Raw genomic sequence first — 25,021 nt, forward strand, 5'->3', positions numbered from 1 at the left:
AGATGATTGGTGTAAGAGGAAAAGCAGTGGCTTTTTTCAATGTCATTTCTTTTCTACTCATATTGTTAACAGTTTAGGTAGAATACCAAAAATGGTTCAAATGGTTCTGAGCACTATGGGACTTAATATCTGAGGTTATGAGTCCCCTAAAACTTAGAAGTACTTCAACCTAACTAATTTAAGGATATCACACACATCCATGCACATCGAACCTGCGACCGTAGCGGTCGTGTGGTTCCGGACTGAAGTGCCTAGAACCGCTCGGTCACAGCGGCCGGCTAGAATACCATGAGTCACAATTGTTTGTAGTATACTTTACTGATGTACCCTGCAGTGGCTGCTTCTGTCTGTTAATGTATAACACTTAGCAACAATCGGTATTGTAGTTTTAAATTTTTGTATCTGTACTGGGAAAGAACCACAGCCCCAAGCTTATAGAAAATACTAAAGCTCAAATCATTATAGGTACTGAAAGGTGTCTAAGGCTCGAGATAAGTTCATCTGAAATTTTTACAACGCATTAACGAGGTTGAGAAAGAACAAATTAAATACAGTTATTGGTGGAGTGTTTATTGATGTTTGAAGTAGTTAATCTTGCCTCAAATTGAAGTAAAAGGTGTGTGCGAGTTAGTATGGGTAGAATTTACACTTGACAACCAGAATAAATTAAAAATAGTATACTTTTCATGAGTGGGATTATTACAGAAGCAGAAGAAGACTTCCAGGGATGGAGGATCGAGAATATGTACAGAAAGGGCAACTATCTGAGAACCTACAAACCCATTGAGAAATTCATAAAAAATGCCAAAGGAGAGATGCTGACAAATGAATATCTAATTGCAAAGAGATGGGAAGAATATTTCAGTGACTTGTTAAACTGTGAAGACCCAACAACACTCTTTAAACTTTCCACGACCACAGACAGAAGACCCAGAATACCTAACGCCAACTGTAGAAGAGATCAGGAAACAGATAAAACACCTTAAAAAGGACAGAAGCCCAAGATAAGATGGCATCCATGCTGAAATAATTCAGGAAGGGGTGAATACCTTGTTGCAACGATTCAAAAATTAATAGAGACCATTTGGAATACTGAAAACATTCCAAAAGACTTGAGGAATGCACTAATCTGTCCCATCCACAAGAAGAATGACTGAATGGCATGTGAAAACTACCATGGTATTGCTCCACTCAATATTTGTTATAAGATCTTCTCAAACTGTCTTCTAGATCGAATCCAACCACTGGTAGACATAATTATTGGAGAATATCAAGGAGGATTTCATCACTATCGACCAAATCCTTGTCCTATACCAGATCGTAGAAAAAAGGTGGCCAAGACCCACACATGCTGCTACGATTGCATTCATCGGGAAAGTATGCTGAGATGTCTAGAAGAGTTTGGTTTTGTCAAGAAACTAAGTCTCACGAAGGCCTGCCTGATGGACACCACAGCAAAGGTAAAAATTGGAAATAAGGTAACTGAAGTGTTGAAAATAAAAATAGGCTATGGCAGGGCAATGGACTATCACCTGTTCTTTTCAATCTCGTATCAGAGAGGAGGTAATGCAAGAGATGTCATATAATGAACTTGGAGGAGTCCAGACCGGGGTTGTGAACAAAAAGTACCTTGAATATGCCGAAGATATAGTGCTACTATCTGGGTCGAAAGAAGAATTAGGGGAAATGGCTGACATTCTGGAACTAACAGTGAGGAAAATTGGACTTCAAATCAATCGTGACAAGACATAATGAAACTCAAGAACCACTTCCACCCTCACAGACAACTGAAGGTTCTTATGGTGAAGGCAGGAAGTTCAAATATATGGGCGCAGTATTCAGAGGTGAACAATCCAGTTAAACGGAAATACAGGCAAGGCTACAGACAGACAATTGCTGTTACCATGGCCTTAATGCTCTCCTCAAAAACAGAAGTTTGTCAAGACATTTCAAAATAAACATCTTCAAAACACTCCTACAGCCAGGAGTACTATATGGATGTGCCACCTGGAGTACAACCAAGCAAGATTTGAAGAGACGGATAATATTTGAAGGGAAAATCCTTCAGAAGATTTTTGGGCCAGTTTACGATAATGAGGGTGAAGAATGGAGGATTCGTCACAATGCATTGCTGTATGATATTTAAAGAGCTGAACATTGTGGCCATAATGCCATGACAACTCCAATGGGCAGGCCAAGTTGCTCGGAATGCAGGACAACTGATGGCCGAAAACTGTACTCAACACCAAGCCAACCACCAGAAGGCCCATAGGAAGACCTAGAACTCGAGTGAGTGTGTATCCAAAGGCCTTCAGAGAGTGGGACTGCTGGAAGGATGGCAGGAAGGAGCTGTAGACAGGCTGAAGTGGAGGCAATCTCTCAAAGCAGTGTGTGGTCCATTGGGTCTTATCGCGTAAAGTAAGTAAGTCTACTTTTACTGAACACTTGACTCAAATGGAACAGTTGCTGAACACTTTTAAAAGAAAATTTGAGTCTCACTTTGAATAGGTAACCCAATCATACAATTATAGTTAGTGGCGACGTCATTCTACCTTCAATATGTTGGCAAACATACATGTTTAAAGTTGGTGGTAGGCATAAAACATCACCTGAAATTGCACTGAATGTTTTCTCCAAAAATTATGTTTGCCGATCAGTTCAGGAGCCCACTCAAAGTGTAAACAAATACAAAAACATACTTGACCTCTTAGCAGTAAATAATCCCAAAACAATATGGAGCATCACAAGGGGTAAAGGGATTAGTGATCACAGGGTTGTTGTAGTGAGACTGGATACCATAACATCCAAAACTACAAAAAAATAAATGCAAAATATATCTAGTTACAAAAGCACACAAAAATTTGCTTCATACATTCCTAAGAGACAGCCGCCACTCCTCCCAAACTAACGATGTAGGCAAAGACCATATGTGGCTCAAATTCAGAGAAATAATTTCTACGGCAATTGTAAGAAATATACCAAGTACATTAGTAAGAGACAGTACTGATCCCCCATGGTACACAAAACAGATCAGAAAATTGTTACAGAAGCAATCAAATAAGCATGCCAAATTTAAAAGAACACAAAATTCATGAGATTGGTACAGTTTTAGAGAAGCTCAAAATCTGGCAGGAAATCCAAAGAGATTCTGGTCATGTGTAAAGTATGTCAGTGGCCAGACTCAATAATAGCTTCATAGTGTGATAGTGATAGTGATGTTATCAACAATAGTGCCACTAATGCAGACTTATCATACACAGTTTTCAGTAATTCCTTCACCCAAGAAGACAATGTAAATATTCCAATATTTGATTCAAGAACAGCTGACAGCATGAGTAACAAATGAAGGTGGCTGAGAAGCAATGCACACAGGCTTGTGGAACATGAATAAAATCAATTAGTAAGATTGGGCAAATTGTTTATTAAAGTTAAATTCTAAAGCTTCAAAATCATTTTTTTCAACATAGTCATTGTTAAGACTAACAATACGTAATAAGTTTTTTCATTCCATCACTTTAAATCAAACCGTTGATGAGTTTGCGATGTTTATTGTCTGTGGCAGTGATCGGACGTGTGCTGTGTGTTTCATCAACAATTATGGCTTTTTCAGGCTCACAATCATGAAATTTTGTTACCCATCAATTCGATCAACAGCATTGTCATCATAAACAGCCTCTAAATGATGATGAACCTCACTAACAGGCACTTTTGCAGCTGTTAAAAACTCAATAACAGCATGCTGTTATCTCTCGTTGAACAGTACTACAACACATCTCCATCCTTCCACTATTCAAAATATGTAGTATGAATGAAACATGCTCAAACTGTGCTTGTGTATGGAAGGGGAAGTTATCTTTTACATGCCACTTGGAGTGTTTCTCAAGGTCATTTAGGTTGCACTCTACAAGCATGTGTGCATTACTTTTCAGATTACCCTTGCATAAATAGATACCCTTAGTGTAGTACAGCAGCTTAAATCACTTAATAATGCAAGTCCTCCAGTCCAGACAGTATGCTGATACAATAATTCCATACTTAGCAATCACATGTAACCTCTAGCTTGACAAAAGATCCGTACATTAAGACTGGAAAGTTGCACTGACCACACCAAAACTTAAGAAAGGAAATAGGAGTAATCCACTGAATTACAGATCCATATCACTGACATCAATTTTCAACAGGAATTTGGAACACATACCGTAACTGAACATTATGAACTATATCAAACAAAACAATTTAGTCACAAGTAGTCATCACGAATTGAGAAAATATCATTCTTGTGAATCACAACTAGCTCTTTGTTCACATGAAGTAATGAGTGCTATCAACAGGGAATCTCAAATTGATTTCGTATTTCTAATTTTCCGGCAGGTTTTTGAGATCATTCCCCGAAAATTGTTTCAAACAGTGTGTCTGCTGGTCGTAGGTTGTGTTCCAAAAATGAACAGCATAGAGACAGAAGTGATGACACTTTCTGCAGGACATGGCCATCATTTAGCAGGACAATGCTCAAGCACATACAGTGAAAGCTGTTACTGATTTGCTTGACTGATGGGGCTGCAAGCGCTATACCACCTACTACACTCCCCTGACATAAGGCCTCGCGAGTTCAACTCAATTTCTAAACTGAAGGAAACACTTCACGGCATTCGCTTCAGAACTGCTACAAATTCGTCAGGCAATAGACCGTGCTGCTCAAACTGTCAGCACCACTGGCACTGCTAAGAGCATCCTACAACTTCCATATTGCTGGCAACAGGTTATACACAGTTGCTGGTGACTACTTTGAAGGTCAGTAAAACTTTGAACCATGTATCTATTTTGTACGAGCTGTAAATAAATAGCTGTCACTACTACTACTAAAGTTCCACCCCTTGTAAAATCACCATCTATTACTATCATACGCTCAAGGTATTCCCATGTTATTAAGTTTAAACTTTTTTTAAAAAAAAAATTGTGACCATCCGGTGACCAATAGACATGCATCTAAGTCCACCAACTACGGTTACTATTGTTCTCACTATTTCGCAGTTGGATTCGCTTTGGACCTCTCTACACCTAATGTTCCCGCTTGTTGCTATACATACTTCCTCTCAAGAAGTCTCAGTTATTGTTCCAAAATGTGTTATTCATGATGTCAAAACTTCCCTATGCTCTAGTTTGGATTTCATCAAGTCTCAGATCCTAATATGATGTGAGGGCTCCTGCTTTCTAATAAGACACAAGTTCGGCACTTTTCTGCACATGCTCTGGCAGTCAACAACTAACATTTTAAAATTTTTGCTCTCTACATGTTGTAGTACTTGATCTGTTGTTGGGAAGAAAGAAAGAAAGAAAAATTATGTGCACATGCTCTGACACCAGAGTTACTGTTGCCAGTGCACTGTGCATACCTGGTCTTTCCAGGGCAACTTTGCAAATCTTCACCCTGTACTGCACACACCAAGGAATCTGCAGCCAAGCTCATTTCAAGTCCAAAGATGTCTCTGGATGAGACTCTCCACTCAGTTCCAGATCAGAGGGCTGCAATCTCTCCTTGTAATGAGGAATCTTGTTGCAAATCGACAGCTATGCTGAGATCCCAAAAATGATGCTAACCGTCTACCACAACTACAGGTCTCTGGAAAGAGCAGATAATAGTTTTGGATCTCAGGTAACAGACTGTTTCTTTTGACATCAGCAGTGTCTGCAGTTGACTACAACCTGTGTTCTCAATTAATACTGGAATGGTCTCTTGCACCAAGTGGATGATTTGTCCCAGAACACACAGTGAGTGTGCAATTCACTTGTTTCTCCTACATGACACTATTTTCTTAAGAAGTCCCATTATGTGCCTAATGTTGGGACTACCTACAATCAACAGCCGCTTCTTTCCTCTCTGTACATCCCTCATCTCGTCAAAGCGGAAGAGGCAAGGCTTCCTGGTTTCACCTCATTATCACAGGAGGCAGTGCCTCAAATTTATTTGTTAGAAACTTTGGCTTTGGCTTTTGGCCATCTAACACATGCAACCAACCCTGAAAAACAGTTTTAGATCTGGCACAACTTGCAGCCACCATTGGTAACCACTCTGTGCAAGTCTCGATTGACAGTATGAAGGTGGTCAACAGTGGTTCATGAATAGCAGCCAGCCCCTCCATGATAATCCCACAATGGTCACTACCGTATTTACTCGAATCTAAGCCGCACCTGAAAAATTAGACTCGAAATCAAGGGAAACAAAATTTCCCAAATCTAAGCCGCACCTGAAATTTGAGACTCGAAATTCAAGGGGAGAGAAAAGTTTTAGGCTGCACCACCAAATCGAAACAAAGTTGGTCCACTGTAATATGAGACACAATTTAGGTTGAATGAATGACGATACAGCTACAGTAGTTTGGTTAGAGACGTGAGCTTAGCAGTTAAGCTCAACCAGGTAGCCATTGCTGTGTGTCCGTCCGTATTTACACGGGTACCCTTCCTTTTTCACGTGCTTCGTCTGGTTTGAATTGATTGCTTATTTTTCTTTGATCTGATAAGTGCCGTTCTCTTTGTTATAGGTGTTTACGCCACTCTAAGCTGAAGATGCATTACTGTACTGTGTCATGCATTGTTTCTCGCATTCTGATAATGTGTGTTCACGGCCTGTCACCGCTCGCGGCATGGCTTGCTTTTGTGCGTGCTACCGCCGCTTATACACACAAAAAAAGAGAGAGGAAGCGTCTCATTAGCGAAATAATGGCAAGAGACTACTATTTGTTGTTACTTACACTGCTGCTTTCTTTGATAATGATCAACAAGAACCAAATAATAGACTGCATATGATAGTAGATGTTCTGAATGAGAGTTTAGCGAAAAAATTTCTCCGTTTGAAAATCTTTGCTGACGCCTGTTTAGTACATTACATTCTGCACAGAAATTAGAGTCATCTTAGATTTAAAAATCTAGTCAATTGCCGTGCTTCATTTCTGACTGTATCACTATTACGCATAAGAATAATACGAATATAAACATGACAAGATATGTATATTCTTCCGCGTTTGCTGTTGTCTCACTCTAGTTTCGTAGTTTATTAGGCAGACAGAATTTAAATGAGATAGCAGCAAACACGAAAGAATACGTCTCAAAACGTTTATATTCATAGTATTCTTATGGTGAAGAGAAAACTGCATGTGATTCACAATTCATAAAAGTTTCTATTAGCTACCCTTCTCTTCTCACAGGTAGGAAAAAATTCAGAATGTAGAGTTGGCCATATTGACACAAACATCCCTAACAGTCTTGCCAGTCGGATTTTCGTAGTACATTGAAATGCTGCAACATTCGAAGATGAACAACACGGAATTTGTATTTACTTCGATGGATAATGTATGAAAATGCAGTGGTCGAAACTCGGGGCGGAGGAAAAAAAGCTCGTCTTCCACCTTTTTTTTTTTTTAATTTACTTACCACAGAGGTTTTGGCGCCAGTATTTATCTTTGTGCCTGCAAAGCATGCCTGTGTAGCACTACATATATTCGACGGCAGAAGTTAGTTGTGGCGGCACCTACCAACATTTTCAGAACTTCCGCTTATTTTGCACTCGATTCTAAGCCACAGGTGGTTTTTTGGATTACAAAAACCGGAAAAAAGTGCGGCTTAGATTCGAGTAAATACGGTATATACCTGTGAATCTAAAAGCCAACAAGAGCTAGAGGAACTAAGTTCAACACTGAATGTTGCTTGCAGCCAAAGCGAAGTGCACAAAAAATTAAATCAAGCATACCACACAGGTTTTAAAACTGGTTTGAACAACACACAGTATCACAGAGCTTGTCCACAGTTTCCCTAAAACATGTCAGGCAGATGCCAAATTGATCCCTTTGTCATGTTTCTGGTGATTTCTCTCATAGCTCTTGTTAGACCTTCTAATATACTCTATCTACAGTGACTTCGTAGTTAACAGGTATATCAAATACTCATAAACATATTACATGCCAATTAACAGTGTCTGGAGGACACCAAACACTTGCTACATGAGTCTACATTGTATCTATGTGCAATAGTAATCTCTTTTTGAAATTATGATGCATCTTGTCTTTTACAGATCTGAATTGCTGTAATGCAAGACAAATAATAGAGGGGCCACAATTAACAAAATTTGTGGCCATAATAGTGGCAGTAGAAAGAGGTTCTGGGCCAAAAAGGGTGAGAAGGAATGGAAGTGGCACATCCCTGGACATATGCGGTGGCCACCCCCACCACCCACCCCATCTCCCAACGAAGTACCACAGGAGATTACTGTTGACAAGGCTGCTGGTGGCATCTTGACACCTGAAAACTTGATCCTTTAAGTCCAAGACATTGACTTGGAGGAACAGCACCAATGGTGAAGGTGCCGGCAGCTCACGTGGATGTGCCAGGGACCTGGTGGTGAAGGACCCAATGGCATCTGGGCAGCCAGCAAAAGAAATGCTGGTGGCAGCAAGGCATAACGAGAATAGCCCACAGCATGTGGGAGGCAATGGACCACAGAGGAGAGGCCAGAGGCAGATCGCCATGGCGCATCACCATCCCCTCATTGGTGTACACCACACAGAAGCGGCAGCAACTGTGGATCGTGGCTGGAATCTTTTTTAGTCAGCAGCCAAACCCCCAAACCCAGATTGTACAGCCAGGAGTGAACTGTAATGAGGGCTGCACCGATGGCTGCTGGTGGGGCACCATGAACAGATGTAGGAGGAAGTGTGGCTAGTGATGAAGGAGTGTCTCGGCTGGACTGCAATCCCTCGTTGCTTGCTGGCATAAACCTGCAGGAACTCAAGAAGCATGTGAAGGCATTGTGCCCGGAGCAGTCCGCAACATACTTCTTCACTTGAGCCTTGACCATGCCAATGATATGTTCTGCCGCGTCATTACACTGAGGGTGGAAAAGAGGAGCGGTCACATAGCAAATGCGTTGATGGCCACAGAAACTGTCGAAGGACTGAGATACAAACAAACAACAAAGGAGACGGTATCAGTGGATTAAAGACAGTGATCAGGCCTAACACTCCAAGCAACTTGTGAGGACAAAGAGTCCCCAAATAAATACAGAGAAAGACCAATATTAACTTTTTTACAAATCAATATCTGTTGCATTAGAAATAAGATTTTAGAATTAGAACATCTTTTTAATGACTTGGTTGTAGATGTTATATGTATATCTGAACACGAGCTAACAATTGAGCAAGTAGACGTATTTGTCCCTCAGGGGTATGGTGTGGCCGATATCATATGTAGAAAGCAGAGAAAGAATGGTGGTGCAGGTATTTTTGTAAGAGAAGGAGTGAAATTTTCTAAAATTGATGCAACAACTTATAGCTCAGAATTACATGCAGAGATCATTTGTGTTAAGCTGCTGGATGAAAACATAATAGTAGTTAGCCTATATAGATCCCCAGATGGTGATGTTACCCTATTTATTTTGAAATTTGAATTATTAATTTGATAAAAAATTGAAATTTAAGACAAGAACTGCTGTCTGTGGAGATTTCAACATTGAAATGGCTAACACAGACAAACAAGTCACAAAAATATTTTTGAAAGTACTAAGATCATTAAACTTATACTGTACAAATAAGAGTCCTACTCATATGGATGCATGCTTGGACAACATTATAGCTAATTTCATTGAGGAATATTTTAGAGTCACAATTGTAGGAGGACACTTTGCAGATCGTGATCCTTTGCTCCTTACACTTCATAAGAGACAGCCAATTAAAACTACCGAACCTAACTCTCTACTGGTGAGAGGACAAAAAGAGGAGTACATAACATTGTTTATTGATAAGTTAAGGAAGGAAAAGTGGGACTGGGTATACAAATGTCAACCAGGGAAATTGGGAACAGAAATAGCCTTTGGTAACTTTTTTTGAGAAATTTATAGAACTATGGTATTCTTGCTCTCCATTAACAAAAGCTAGAGCTACAAGGAAACCTAAAAATAAAATGCTTAACTGGTTTACAGAGGAACTTTCTGAAATTAGGGAAAACTTGCACACAATACAGCAGATTTACAAGCACATCTGTATACACAGGACTGAGCAGAGAGAGAGAATTTATAACTCATATATAACACTTAATATGCTCGCCATTAGCCAGTATTTTCAATAAATGCTTAGAATTTGGAGTTTTTCCTAAAACACTCAGGTTTTCTAAAGTCATCCCAGTTCATAAAAAGGGGAAAAGATATGAGGCACTTATGCACAACCAACTACATACCTACTGTGAAGATAATGGCTTACTTTGTAACTTTCAGTTTGGATTTCGCAAGGGAAAAAACACAACTGCTGCTGTTTCTGAAATCATTGATCGAACATTATCTGCTATTGAAAACAAAAACAAAGTATCACTTGTATTATGTGACTTAAGCAAGGCATTTGATTGCATTCCTGTTGACATCCTACTAATGAAATTGGAATACAATGGGTTGCAAGAGAACACTTTAGCCATCATCACTTCTTACTAGAACAAAAGGAAACAATTCATTTCAGACAGGAATATGCATTCTTCCTTGCTCGAGATAGACACTGGTGTTCCCCAAGGATCTATCCTAGGACTCTTCTTTTTCATTGTTGCAAACTATGACCTGCCTTACACCATACCACATCCTGTCATATGTTACACAGATTATACTACACTGTTTACCTCTCATCAGAACATCTCTGAACTCAAGCAGCCATGCCGCAAGTTTCAGGGTAATCTGGGTCGCAGAGAATAGTGGCACAACCTAACCCATCCAAAACAAAAGAGATGAGAACTCAGAACATAGGAAATCTAAGTGCAGGTAGGAACTTTATTTGAAACGAAGTGCATTGTATCCAAAATGGAAAAACCAAAAGCACTGAAAGAATCCACACTAAACAAATTATTAATGCTAGTATGGTAGTGATTCAAGAATTTCTCTGTAAATTCTAGAACCACTCAGCCTTCCACCGCCTCAAACACACAACATTCTGGATATGAGTGTGAGATGGTAGAATCCTACCTACTGCGAGTCACACGTTTCTGTGTGCACATTTAAAATCAGTTGCGGGAAGAAAGTAGATACGGCGGTTGGACGGCACCGATAAATAATGAAAAAGAGAGAGAGAGAGAGAGAGAGAGAGAGAGAGAGAGAGAGAGAGAGAGAGAGAGAGGAAATAAAGAAAAGAGAAGGAGTCCTCACAATTCCTAAATATTAGTAAAGCTGACTAAAAAAACTATGGGAAAATGCTTATGTCTTAAGTAAAATAAAAAAAGAGCAGAGAAATACTAAGCGAAAGATTGTTTAAGAGAGGACAGAGAATTGTTATGAAAAGGAAAGATACGTATATAAACATATGTAAGAAATGTATACTGTTAAGATATGAAATGTTATTACGAGTGATATCGTTTGCATAATGATTATTTATTAAATATCGTGAGTTCAATCTGAGGAGGGGGGGGGAAGGGGGGGGGGGGGATATGTAGCGATTCAAAAATTTCTGTGTAAATTCTAGAAGCACTCAGCCTTCTACTGACTCGAACACATGATATTCTCGGTATTGATGCAGGATGGTACAGCCCTACCTACTGCACATCATGTATTTGTATGTGCAAGTTTAAAATCAGTTGCAGAAAGAAAGTAGACGAGGCGGTCAGGCGGCACCGACAGGTACCTGTTGCGCAATCCATAGACGTTTTAATGATTGCGTAAGGAAGAACCATGGAGTATATATGCAGCTCTGTGCTTATAGTGTCTGTGACTGTTGTTATTAAAACAAGAACAGTGGAAAAAGTACTCTTGTAGACTCCTGACGCAACCTTGTTAAAGCCAAGACTCATTTTATGATTCATGTTAGGAAAGGTCATGTTGTCTAAGCCAACTTTCTTGTAACTGTAACTCAATTTGTTTCTAACGTCTAACTATATGAGAGATGTCAAATAAATGGAGGTCAAATACATCGTTAGTTGACGAAAAGTAAAGTTTGTATGTCTACTTATTTCATAAGTAGAAAGAGTCTATAAATTCCTGTACCTAGTGTTACTCAATGGAGAAGACATCAAGAGGATTTCTAGCAGCCAGCTATTCAGTAAATAAGAGTCACCTCGAAAAGAAGTGGAAGGTGGTTTGGGGAAATAAGCCATTATAACCCAGAACCACACTCACACTTTAAGTCATCGGAACATTATGTTATAACATTCCGATGACTTGTAGTGCTTCGAGAACTTCTGCTGAAATTCTAGAACCACTCGTCCTTCTAATATCTCGAACACATGATATTTGAAGAAGAAGTGTGAGAGAACATACATACTGCGTAACACATGTTTGTGTGTGCAGGCTGGAAAGGAGTCATGAGCGCAAGGTAGACAAGACAGTCGAACGGCCTCGACAAGTGTTTGCCCTCCCTCCCTCCGTCGGAAGCAGTATAGGACGAACAAGGAGTGTTTATGTATCTTATGGTGTTTTATATTGTTGTCTATTGTAATGAGAAAAAAGAAAAACAGTTGAAACATTGTTAACTATACTTCATGTCTTCGCCCTGAACAAAGCGCAAGACATAGTTCATGTTAATAAATTACGAGCGGTTCTTAAACCAACTCATTTATGAATGTTAATTAAACGTGTTCCTAAAGCTTGAAATATGAGTGAAATACGAGAAGACAGAGATATTTACATGTGGAAAGTGAGAAGGTTATTCTGCATAGTCCAAAACATCGTTAATTGGTGAAAACAAAAAGTTTGTATAATTCCTCCACATGTCTTATCGTGACACATCATTAGAACGTGGTGACCAGTGAAAAGGACTCAAAAACATGGGAATTTTGAGAGGAAATCGAAATAGAAGATATAATGTGTTGCCATAGCAACCAGGCATAACAAGACAAGAGAACTGTTTCATGGAATTGGATTCAGCTTAAAAGTTCAAATGGTGAAAATTAATAAATGCAATAAAAGAGAAGATGTAAGAAAGATATAATGTTAAAAGAAAAGAGAGAAGATTCTGATGCATAAGATTAAGAAGAAATATGACCAAAATAATTCATCAAAGAAGATCCGGTGTGGGGAGTAAGCAGCTGTCACACACATCGTGGGGACACAGACATGGAAACCAGCCTAAGTCCGACGACACCGGCACCGGTCACTGATCACCGGTGCTAATTCCACATATGCTCACCGACGCTGAAACCAACATTCGACGACGCCCCACCAGCACTGTTCACCAGTGCTGATTACGCATCTGCTCACCAACACAGCTAGAACTCTACGCCGGATGAGTGCAAAACAATAATTGTTTTAGTGTGAAGTTAAAGGAACTGTTGAATAACAGACAGTTAGTATGTTATTATACTCAGTGTAAAATTTCTTTTTTTGTATGATTACTAGATATAAAGGTAAGGAGAATATGGATAATACTCAGAAAACTGGGGAAACTTCAGAACCAGCCATGGCTATGACAGTGAGTAAAGAAATGCCAGACTGGTCTGAATTAGTGAATTTGATCAAAACTTTAAGTGATAAGGTAGATGACCAAAGGGTAGATTCAGCAGCTTTAAGAAAGATCTAACTGCTCAAAATACTTCTTTAAGAAAAGAACTAAATACAACTATAAATACTCAAAGTCTTAAATTAGACTCAGTAAATACTCAATTAAATGATAAAATAGATGACCAGGGTGCTTCTTTGAGAACTGAAATAAGTGCAACTTTAAGTGGAAAACTGGATGTACAGAGTGCTAATTTAAGTAAAGAAATAGACACAGTGAATACTCAATTAAGTAATAAATTGGATGATCAGAATAAAATTTTAGGATTTTTAAGTGCTAAGGTATATGCACAAAGTAAAGACTTCAGTAATTTATGTGAAGGGATGGGAAATTTGAAGACGGAATTTGACGCAGCTACTACAGTAGAGAATTTTAAAATAGATTTGAAAGAGGAATTAACTAGTTCGTTAAGCAGTCATGTAAACCAACTGTTCACTGACTTTAGTCAAACACAGAGTAACCAATTTCAGGACTTAGCTGAAAAGTTAGAATGTGATATTGAAGATAAATATTATAATGTAGAGCCTGAACTTGGTGAAAAATTAGGATCATTTCAAAGTGTATTTAATGTTTCGTTTTATGCTGTAAAACATAGATTATACACCTTAAAAGAGTGTGTTGAGAAGCAGGACAAGTTATTACCAATAGTCCAATCGCAAATTGCAGGCGTCAATACTCAAGTAGATAACTTGGAATGAAACTTTAAAGAGAAACTAGGAACTTCAGATATGATCAATATAAGTAGCCTGGAGGAACAGGCAGAAGAAATGATAGATCGAAGAGTGGCTGCGAGAGTAACCTCTGGAAACATTTTGACTATTGCTTCTTCCAAACTTAATAATACCAGCAAGGTTACAGACGACTTGTGGAAAGGATTAAAAATTTATCTAGGATAGAGTGGAAAACATATATCGTGTGTGTGTGTGTGTGTGTGTGTGTGTGTGTGTGTGTGTGTGTGTGTGTGCGTGCGCGCGCGCGAGTATATACCTATCCATTTTTCCCCCTAAGGTAAGTCTTTCCGCTCCCAGGATTGGAATGACTCCTTACCCTCTCCCTTAAAACCCACATCCTGTCATCTTTCCTTCTCCTTCCCTCTTTCCTGACGAAGCAACCGCCGGTTAGGAAAGCTCGAAATTTTGTGTGTGTGTTTGTGTGTTTTTTTTATTGTGCCTGTCTACTGGCGCTTTCCCGCTTGTTAAGTCTTGGAATCTTTGTTTTTAATATATTTTTCCCATGTGGAAGTTTCTTTCTTTTTTATTTATAATAGACACAAAAACTATGATGATTCAATATAACTTATTGACATAAATACAGAAAAACTATGATGATCTTACAATGAGTATACAAAAAAAGGAGGCGTGAGTAAGGAAAGAGAAAATAAGTCAGAGAGGAATCGATTGTGATAATTATTAAGGAATGTCAGTTTAACAAATATTCTGATGATTTGTAGGATAGTGGGACTCTTGTAACCTAAGTAAACATATTATATATTGAATAGTGTAGAGAGACATAGTATACACCAAGTACGTATAAGTTGAAAAGTAGGGGAAAACTCTAGGGACCAAAGGAAGTATTGAAAAGGATATGCGAAGTGTATAATAGATTTATATTTTTATCAGGAAATATTTAATTGTAGTGAACATCGAGATGTATACCAGGGCATGTAATACTATACGACTAATTTAAACAACTATTATACAGTAATGTATAATTTTCTATTTGGTATACAATTCAACTCACAAAGGCTGAAGGGGGCATACCTGATATTTGCTAAGGATATAGGGCAAATGTACCTACATGGAGATAGGACGACCTGTGGCCTGATGAATAGAGATGTTTGAAAATGGAAGGAGTAAGTGCACTCATAGGGTCAACCCACATGCATGGTATAGGTACTGATCCTAGGGGAAAAGGACAGTATCGTGACAGAGGTCACACATTTTGTAGGAATTGTTCTGGTGGGTTTAAATTCTATATTCCACTAGCATTATTATGTTTAATGTGAGTTTACAAAAGGTGAGAAGAACACTTTCATTTGCTCATAGTTCTTCCAGACTACAAACAGTCCATAATTAATGAGACTATCACGTACTGTGGCCTGGGAGATGAAGAAGCTTGCACAGGATAGAGTAGCATGGAGAGCTGCATCAAACCAGTCGCAGGACTGAAGACCACCACCACCACAACAACAACAACAACAACAACAACAACATCACATACTAAAGAAGCAGTACAAAGAATTAGAATAAAGAATAAAATACTCAAGTGTTATGAACACCGCGAGCTTATGATTGGAAACCAAATGTTTAGGACCCATGACTCCAATATATAAAAGAATTGACTCCAACTTTGAGAGAAATACTCTCATTTTATAATCAAAGTAAAATGAAAAAAGAAAAGCTAAATAACAAATGAAAGGATTAAGCATGTTAATAAAAAAAATGTGGAATGTGTACTTTGGAAATGTGAATTATTATATGTAATACTAACATACATAATTAGTATGTATAAAATATTGCATGTTTGAGTTGAGGGGAGGGATATGTAGTGCTTTGAGAATATCTGCGAAATTCTAGAACCACTCATCCTTCTACTGTATTGGACACACGATATTTTAAGAATAAACATGAGAAAACGTACATACTGCGTAATACATGTTGTTTGTGCAGGCTGGGAAGGAGTCATGAGCACGAGGTAGACGCGACAGTCGAATGGCGTCAACAATTGTTTGCCGCTTACGTCACGAAAGCCATATCAGAAGAACAAGGAGCGTTTATGTATCTTATGGTGTTTTATATTGTTGTCTATTGTAACAAAAAAAAAGAAGAACAGCTGAAACATTGTTAATTGTACTTCACATATTGGACTCACTAGAGGCAAGACGGGTTCATATATGGAAGCCCTCTTGACTTCTTCTCCATCAAATAATGCTACGTACAGGAATTTTTAGACTCTTTCTACTAATGAAATAAGTAGACATACAAACTTTACTTTTTGTCAACTATCGATGTATTTGACCTCCCCACACAATAAAAATTTCACTTTCCACATGAATATGTAACTTCCTACAAGTGTCTCATATAGTCAGATGTTAAAAACAAATTGTGTTACAGTTAAAATGAAGTTGGCTTGGATATCTTGACCTTCCTTAACATGAATCATAAAATGAGTCTTGCCTCTAACAAGGTTGCGTCAGGAGTCTACAAGCGTACTTTTTCAACTGTTCTTGTTTTAATAACAATAGTCACTGACACAATAAGCATAGTGCTGCATATAAACTCCATGGTTCTTCCTTGCACACTCACTAAAACATCTATGGGTTGCCTGACAGGTACTTGTTGGTGCAGTCTGACCGCTGTGTCTACTTTCTTTCCACGACTGATTTTAAACCTGCACACACAAACATGTGACACGCAGTAGGTAGGACTCTACCATCCCACACTCATATCCAGAATATTGTGTATTCAAGATGGTAGAAGGCTGAGTGATTCTAGAATGTACACAGAATTTCTCAAATGACCACAGTATCACACGCTACCATGAAAGTCAAAAAATTAATCACAGATTTACTCACAGTGGGGCCATAAATTGCACCAAAATTGGAATATGCTCTTTTTTTGTACCCACCTAATGTGGAGTAACCAAAGACAACACCGGAGATCCCAAATGCATACATCTGAGAGTTCGATTAAGTCACAGCTGAACCCATGTCCACTTGTAGTCTGAATGCTTTGCCCATCACCTGTGCTTCAATAAACACTTTGTTACGAGTTGTAAACACTGGAGACATACAATTAATATCCATTACCATTTCCACAGGAGGACACTGGGAATGACGCACAGATGCTATATGTCATTTTTGCCTACAGCTGTTGCAAGTCGCCCAGTGCTTAAGGCACACAGCTCTGTCATGTTGCGCGAAATAGTACAGATAAGATGGGATGGTGGAACAGTGTTGTTGCTGAGGTGGTGGTTGTTTGGTGTGAAACTGTATAGAGTGGCACAAAGGCTGTGCTTGTACAGCTGCCACATCATCCTCCCCCCCCTCCCCCACAAGAACTGACTGACATCCAAGACCAGGAGCAGAGCTACTATGTGGACATCACACCAAGCCTCAATCTGATCATCCACAGCAAGAGATACCTCGGAAGACTGAGCAATATTTAGCACTTCAACCAAAGATGGATTCTCGGACTTCAATGCGCACTGATGCACTTTTCTGTAGGGAGCCAAACAAATGATTGTGTCATGGACCACAGAATCAGCACAGGAATTATGATGAGCATCAGTAGCAAATTGATATTTGTTACTGAGGCCATGGAGTTCACCCATCCAAGCCCAATAGGACCAGTGGGGCTGTTACTGACAACAAGAGAGCTCTACATGCACTGTATTGACATCCATGCACTTACGGTGATAATTTGAAAACAACTTACATGTTTTGTCGAATGTAAGTGATGCTGAATCCTGACGCAAGGCTAACTGGCACAACAATTGATTCATCTGAAGAGAAATCCAAGAAAGAAACAAGGCCTTACACATGTTTGCATCAGTGACCCTAAAAGTGAGAAAGTGTTACCAAAGCCACTTCTCCTAAGCATTCCAGTCTTCGATTGGATCATTGTAAGGAGGAAAAGGCAGCATGGAAGCTTGCATAGTCAATGTGGCAAAGACGTTAGTGATAGCAAACTGAGAGCCTGCTGCTGTTTAAGTAGAGATTTGGGCATGGCCTCCATGGACATGATAACCAAAGGAACAACCAGGCAGACTGAGCACATTAAAGTGAACACCACCTTCTTCACAAATTGTGTTGTAATGTGAGACACAAATAATAGGTTGGCCAAGTTTTATTCCTCTACATACAAAATAACAACAGACACAAAAGCTGATACAAGTAAATAAGAACACATCTAAGAGTAAGTGCCTACTGCACTGTCCTTATATGGAGGAGGATTCCGGTAGACAGCATAGCAGCTAGTGAGCAATGTGCACAAATCTTGTGGCCCACTGCAGACGGCCTGTGGTGACCGGCTCACACAGATGGTGTTGGTGGATGAGTTGAAGTGTACTGCTACAGTGCGTATCCAGGTACTGTGTACAGGCTTATATGATGAAGCAACCATTTTTAAAATACGCCATAGTTGATGCTGATTTCATAAATTATGTATTTTCACTAATGCAATTTCCAATGTATGGACATTATCAAGCAACATACTACAACTGACTGTTCACATGTCATCGTCATTCAAGAACAGTGATTTGTTGGAATTTGTGCTATGGATGGTAACATTATTAAATGGTTCAGATATTATGTTTCCCTTCTAATGACCCTCCATATTGTTTCTATTTTAATTATAGGATTACTGACATGGCATGCAAACTTTCTTATTTTTCTTACAAATTTTCTCAATAACGTGAAATACCTTCTACAATACAAAATCAGTTGCACATTCGTGCTTATCCTGGCCATTTTTATAAGCCTCTCTTTATGCTACACAATACTTTAATGCCTTTTGTTATCAGTGATCTCTCTGATAGATCACTAGTGCCAATGCTCATAGTTGGTTTCACAACCTTTATGGATTTATGTGATTAATATTTTCTGACATGGCATGCAAACTTTCTTATTTTTCTTGCAAATTTTCTCAATAATGTGAAATATCTTCTACAACACAAAATCAGTTGCACATTCGTGCTTATCCTGACCATTTTTATAATCCTCTCTTTCTGCTACACAATACTTTAAGGCCTTTTGTTATCCATGATCTCTCCAATAGATCACTAGTGCCAGTGCTCACCGTTGGTTTCACAACCTTTATGACCTGGAACCTTGAGTTTAATTTTTCCAAAAACTGTCACTCTACAGTCTTCCTTTGACTGTTATCTAGCAGCAAAACTTTCTGTTCCTGTCTGGTTTTATTTTCAATCTAGCTACAATCTTCTTTCAACCAGTCTACTGCACCCTTTTCATCTACTGCTGTATTAGACTCTTCATGTCCTGCTTCAGGTGACAGATCACATTTGTTAGCCCCAGACACTGAAAAAACTCTGCGAATTGACCTCTGTTTGTCCACTAGCTGCTACCCTTTCCAATGTCCTAGTCTTTTTTTCCTCTTGTAATTACCTTAATTCAAGTTTAGTGTCCACAAGTTCTGCCTGAAGAGATCATATCCTAGCCTCCATTTCAGTTATTTTTCTGTGTCTGCAACAAAGCCTAAAAATCTGCTGATGAGCATCTTTAGGTACTATGCCAAAGCATTTGCACATATGGAACTTGAATTTCCAGTTGCCACAAAACACCCCCTCACCCCCTCACATATATCACACAAGGCAGTTTAGCTATTAAGAGATATTACTGTTAAAGAAATTACAAAATGTAATTTGAACTAAAAACAGAACTAAAACAGATACAGCACAAACAAACTCACTGTTCTCAAGTCTCTACCAGTAATCAACTGACTTTTTACTTAATCCAAACTACAATACTAATTTGGATGCCCTTTTTTTTACAAAGAGAGTCACAGAAAAATTATGCCAACATACATTACCAATCAAAGAATAGCATGCTGTACCCCAGTATTAATTAAATTAGCACAGATAAACCTTCAAGAATAACTACTTAAGAATACATTCAAAGGGCTTCACTCTTGAATCTGTATAGTAATTGAAACAAAATAAATTAAGTTTTACTTCCTCCAACGAAAGCTAGTGTAGTTCGTCTTCAGTCAGACAGTTTGGTGTGGCCTTTAACACTGTTTCAACCAAAATAATACCTTAACAAACTGGAATTTCTCCTTGGTAAGCAATTACAAGAAAAATTAACCATTTAACAGTTACATCTAACTTTGCAGTTGCATATCACACATATATTTTTAGAACCAGAAAAAAAACCTATAAAAATCACTTTTTTAAATAAGTATTTTACAATTAAATAAACTAATGTTATGAATTAGTTTCAGCGTTCTTATTTGAGACCTGCTGTTGCAGAACATGATGTGAGTATGCAAAGAATACTGATAAATACTGATATGTCAACAACAAAATCATTGGAAACAAAACTAGGTGGACAATAATGGGAGATAAATGGGCCTCGGCCATTCGAAAAAGCCACCCTGGCTTTTGACAGAAATTATAGGTCTACAATCAGGCCCAAAGACCCACACCATGCTGGCTGACTGCTGTGTCACCCTTTACCATATGGTACCACTCAGATGTAGTATGGAAAGGCATAGGTTCAGTAAACCCCTATCAGCTCTCCAGCTCTCATAGCTACTACCTTACTTTCAACTAGCTCCTCATTTCACCTCAAGACACTGAGCGCCTCCATCCAGGTCCTCCCATCAATGAAAAATTCCTAACAGTATAGGAAATTTAACCTGGTTCCTCAACATGGCAGTCATATGCAATGTTTGCTAATTGCAGAAATATTTGACGTTACTGAGCTCTTTGGTGAAGAAGCACAGATATAAAGTTAATTTAAAGCTGGAGCATTAAATCCACAGTTTTGCAATTATTTATTTCATCTAAAGTGTTTTTCAGTGAATATTTCAGTTCAAAGGGAAAACAGAAAGTAACCATATATACAGACTGCAGTTAATGTGTAAGTAATAAATACACAAATAATTTTAACATCAAAGTTAATTTATTATAACAGTTTTCCGAAGTGGATAACAACAGCTACAATATACTTACCTCTCACTTCCTGGAGTTGTGATCCGATTAAAGCGATGGCGTAGATGGTGTTTATCCCCATGATAACATATCGAGCACAAATCATAGTTACCACACTCCGCACATTTCCAACGAATTCCAAAAATTGGTTGTTGGCGGCAAGTATCACACATGGTACCGTCATGTTTTACACCTTTAAATGAATAGTATTTTTATTAAAAGATGTTACCAGTAATTACTCAGTGAGATCTACCTGAAGATGGGTCACCGGAAGCACTTGATTCCACCCGTCTGCTTTGACCTACGAAGCGAAGGTGTTGCGATGTGTGATGTCACTAGGATACACTGTTTTTGAGTTGGTTCACATTTGTATATGTTGTGCCGTTGAATCTGATGGCACTCTTTGGTGGTGGATGATGACACGTTGAGTTTAAAGTGTGGTATGGGGTTCATTTGAATCTTGGTTATCACTGTGGTAGCATGGGTTTATTCGAGCTAGTAACATAGTTTTGGAAGTGTTTGCTTTGTTTTCAGTGAGTTGTCACAAGATATTTTCTGTTATGTTTATGTATTTGGCATATTTGTTAGATGTGATTAATTTGGTGTTTGTCATCGTGTGTGCATGTGTGTGCACGTGGGCCAGCTTTGATCAACATAGAGGATTTTCACAAGAAGCTTTTGTCGGTAAATAACTTTTGTCATGGTTTTATTATACAGTAATTGTGACATTTTGGGTGTTTAAGTTGTGCTTTAATTGATCTAGCAAGTTATGTATGTGTGCAAAGTTTGTGATTGTGCTTTTTTTATTTGTGATTTACCAGAAGATAGCAAGGGCTGCGTTTGAGCTTTATAAGTCAAGTGAAATGTCCAATTCCACTTTTCAGAGTTGTAGGCATTGGCTTTTTTGAGCTATACAGGTAGAGTGAAGTATACGATTCCTCCTGGTTTTGTGGCTGTTATGTCGAAGTTGAGAATTTTTTTTTAATAATATTTGTTTTGGGATGGTGTGGTGTTTTGTATTGTTACATACTTAGCCTGTCCCCACTTTAAAACCCCATTTCCCACAGTTGTCCCATTAGTTTCACTTTATTGTTGAAGTGAGATGTCCTTGTGTCACTTTACTTTTGTTCATGTTTGTTGTATGTGTATGTAGTGATGACATCATCACCATTCTGTATATACTGGAAGTAGGTGTTTCCACTCTACTGAAGACGTCAAAAGTCAAAGCATACAGGTTGAATCAGATGCTTCCCTAATGCCCTGAACACTAATTAAAATGACAAATCTCTGATTAAGAGAACCATTTAGTGAAGTTATGTTATAGTTGCAAAAAATATATGTTCATAACATGATTTTATACTGAACACAGCAGATGACAATATCATGTAGTATATATTAAGTTTCCTCATTACATTACCTACTGGGGGAAGGGGGGGGGGGGAGGAAGAGGTGGAGGAGATGACTATTTAACGTCCCGTCGACAACGAGGTCATTAGAGAAGGAGCACAAGCTCGGATTAGGAAAGGATGTGGAAGGAAATCAGCCGTATCCTTTCTAAGGAACCACCCCGGCCTTTGCCTGAAGCGATTTAGGGAAATCACGGAAAACCTAAATCAGGATGGCCGGACGCGGGATTGAACCGTTGTCCTCCCGAATGCAAGTCCAGTGTGCTAACCACTGCACCACCTCGCTCGGTGGGGGGGTATAGGATCCAGTGAATTGTTGTAACAGATCAAGAAACAGAAGGTAAATGTAAATCTGGTTATAAGAAAGAATGTGCAACACAGAATAGGAAAAAAATAAACACCTGTATAAAACCACTTCATAAGTGAAGAACAGTAAACTGGAGGAAAATTGGATCAATAGAATATAAATTGGGTAAGAAAGGGAGGGAGAGAGAAGAGGGGGGGAGGGGGCGAGGGAGGGAAGGAGGGAGGGAAGGAGGGAGGGAGGGGGGGAGGGAGAGAGAGAGAATTCAACAGTTATAGTTGATAACAATAAAATAATAAATTTATTAATGAAGAAAGAAAATATAATGTGCAGTAGAAAGATCACTGATGTACTTGTTTACAGTCACTGGACAAACAGTGAGCAATAAAGAAAAAATAAATGTAAACACAATTTGCAAAGTTTGCAGGAGAGCTGCTGTGAAGTGTTGGTTGAGAGTTGAGAGTCGGGCCAGTACAGCAATAAGTGTTTCCGACAGATTTTTAATGTTGGCCTGATGCAGAATTTTAATAAATTTATTTACATATTCAACTGTCTTTGACATCAAGCATTTTGTCCAAAATTTTAAAGTAATAAAAGTAAAGAACACAAAACAGCTGTTAGTTTTTTTTTTATTTCTTTTCATTTAGTATTACATCAGAAAATCCCCAACCATTTAGCCAATTAGGTGGAGAACACATTAACCTGAAACCTACAGAGAAATTCAGCTGCTTGACAATTCCTTAAGTAGGCCTGTAAATCATCATATAGAAAATATAAAATATTAATATAAAAGACCATCAGTCATGTAAATGGTCATAATATTGCCATATTTTTCACTGAGACAATGTACGGCATTTGTAATCTAACTGATATATTCCACATTGTAACAAGAGATAGGAGATATGATTCATGTAACAAGTAAATAATTAACTTTGGTAACTAACTTTCCCTACAAGGTGGGGACTGGGTGTTTGTGTTGTCCTCGTCATTTCTTATCATCATCATTTGTGACAGTGGCTAGATTGGACTGGTAAAAAATTGGACTGCATAAAAATTTGGACTTTGTATGTGCCCTGATGACCACCCAGTTGAATGCCCTACAAACCAAACATAATCAGCATCCCAGCGTTATACATGTAAAGGATATCCATGCTACATTAAATGCTTCAGCAATTTTGATGTCATGTATCAGGTACTTAGAAACCTTTCATTCACAATAAATGGGACTGATGCAGGGACATAGGAAACCAAATTACATTTCTTACAGTTATGACTATGTATTACACGCTCTTCATAGCAATGAACTTCTGATAAATACTGTTAAATGTAAAAACTATGTTAAGAGTGTACATGACAAATCAGCAGAAAATATCACAATAAACGCAATGCAACAAAATATGAATCCGAAAAGGAAATCAACTTGTTTAATACAAGACGTCATGTGTAGGTCGTGTGCAACTAGAGTGATACTACCTACCTACATGAAAGTAAACAAAATAAATACATTAGGGTCTATCACTTCATGGCTAAAGAATCTTCAGTAACATGGATCTCATACCTAGCTACTACAGTTCTTTCAAATGCAGGGGTACAGGATGTTACTTTGGAATGGTCGGTTTCTGAAATGATACATTTTGCCGTGGTAGTACTGTAAAAAAGACGGGTCAGTTAAGACTTACCTGTAGGGGCACTATCCAGAATCCGTAAATCATACGCTCCTGAACATCGGTAATTCGCTGCTGTTCCATTGTCCCACACGACAACTACTTCTTCTGGTGATTCAAAGTTTCGAACAGTCCCTACGTGTCCTTCCCCACCGTCCTGCAAAAGTAAATGTAAAAATAATATCAACACAGTAAAGCGTCCACTTACACATTTCACACGTAGTGATTCCAACCTGTTTTCCCCATTTCCAGTCTGGTCCTCTGATAACTCTAGCACCCACGCCTTCCATCATAAACCTTGTTGTTCGACTCCCAGCCCCGGCACCAGCATCCATTTTTTTATGTCATGTGGGCACACCAAACACTACTCCACTCTTCCAACGCACACTCAACTCTTGGCTACCATAAACACAAAACGCACTCAGAGATATTCGTTGTGGAGTAACAATCTGCCGCTACTCATATCTC

General features: G+C 38.6%; 1 protein-coding gene across 1 annotated transcript in view; it reads right to left on the reverse strand.

The window, feature by feature from the left end:
* Window positions 1-24,996, reverse strand: part of LOC126272070 (E3 ubiquitin-protein ligase MIB1) — a 1,610,869-nt gene extending 1,585,873 nt beyond the window's left edge. Inside the window, exons 1-3 of the mRNA XM_049974615.1 lie at window positions 24,787-24,996; window positions 24,569-24,710; window positions 21,201-21,372 (exon numbers count right to left, since the gene is read on the reverse strand). Coding sequence (XP_049830572.1) covers window positions 21,201-21,372; window positions 24,569-24,710; window positions 24,787-24,888 — 416 coding nt within the window. The 5' untranslated portion in view covers window positions 24,889-24,996. The remainder of the gene's footprint in view (window positions 1-21,200; window positions 21,373-24,568; window positions 24,711-24,786) is intronic.
* Between the last annotated feature and the right edge of the window lie 25 nt (window positions 24,997-25,021).

This window comes from Schistocerca gregaria, chromosome 5 (assembly GCF_023897955.1).
Source record: "Schistocerca gregaria isolate iqSchGreg1 chromosome 5, iqSchGreg1.2, whole genome shotgun sequence".
Taxonomy (NCBI): Eukaryota; Metazoa; Arthropoda; class Insecta; order Orthoptera; family Acrididae; genus Schistocerca; species Schistocerca gregaria.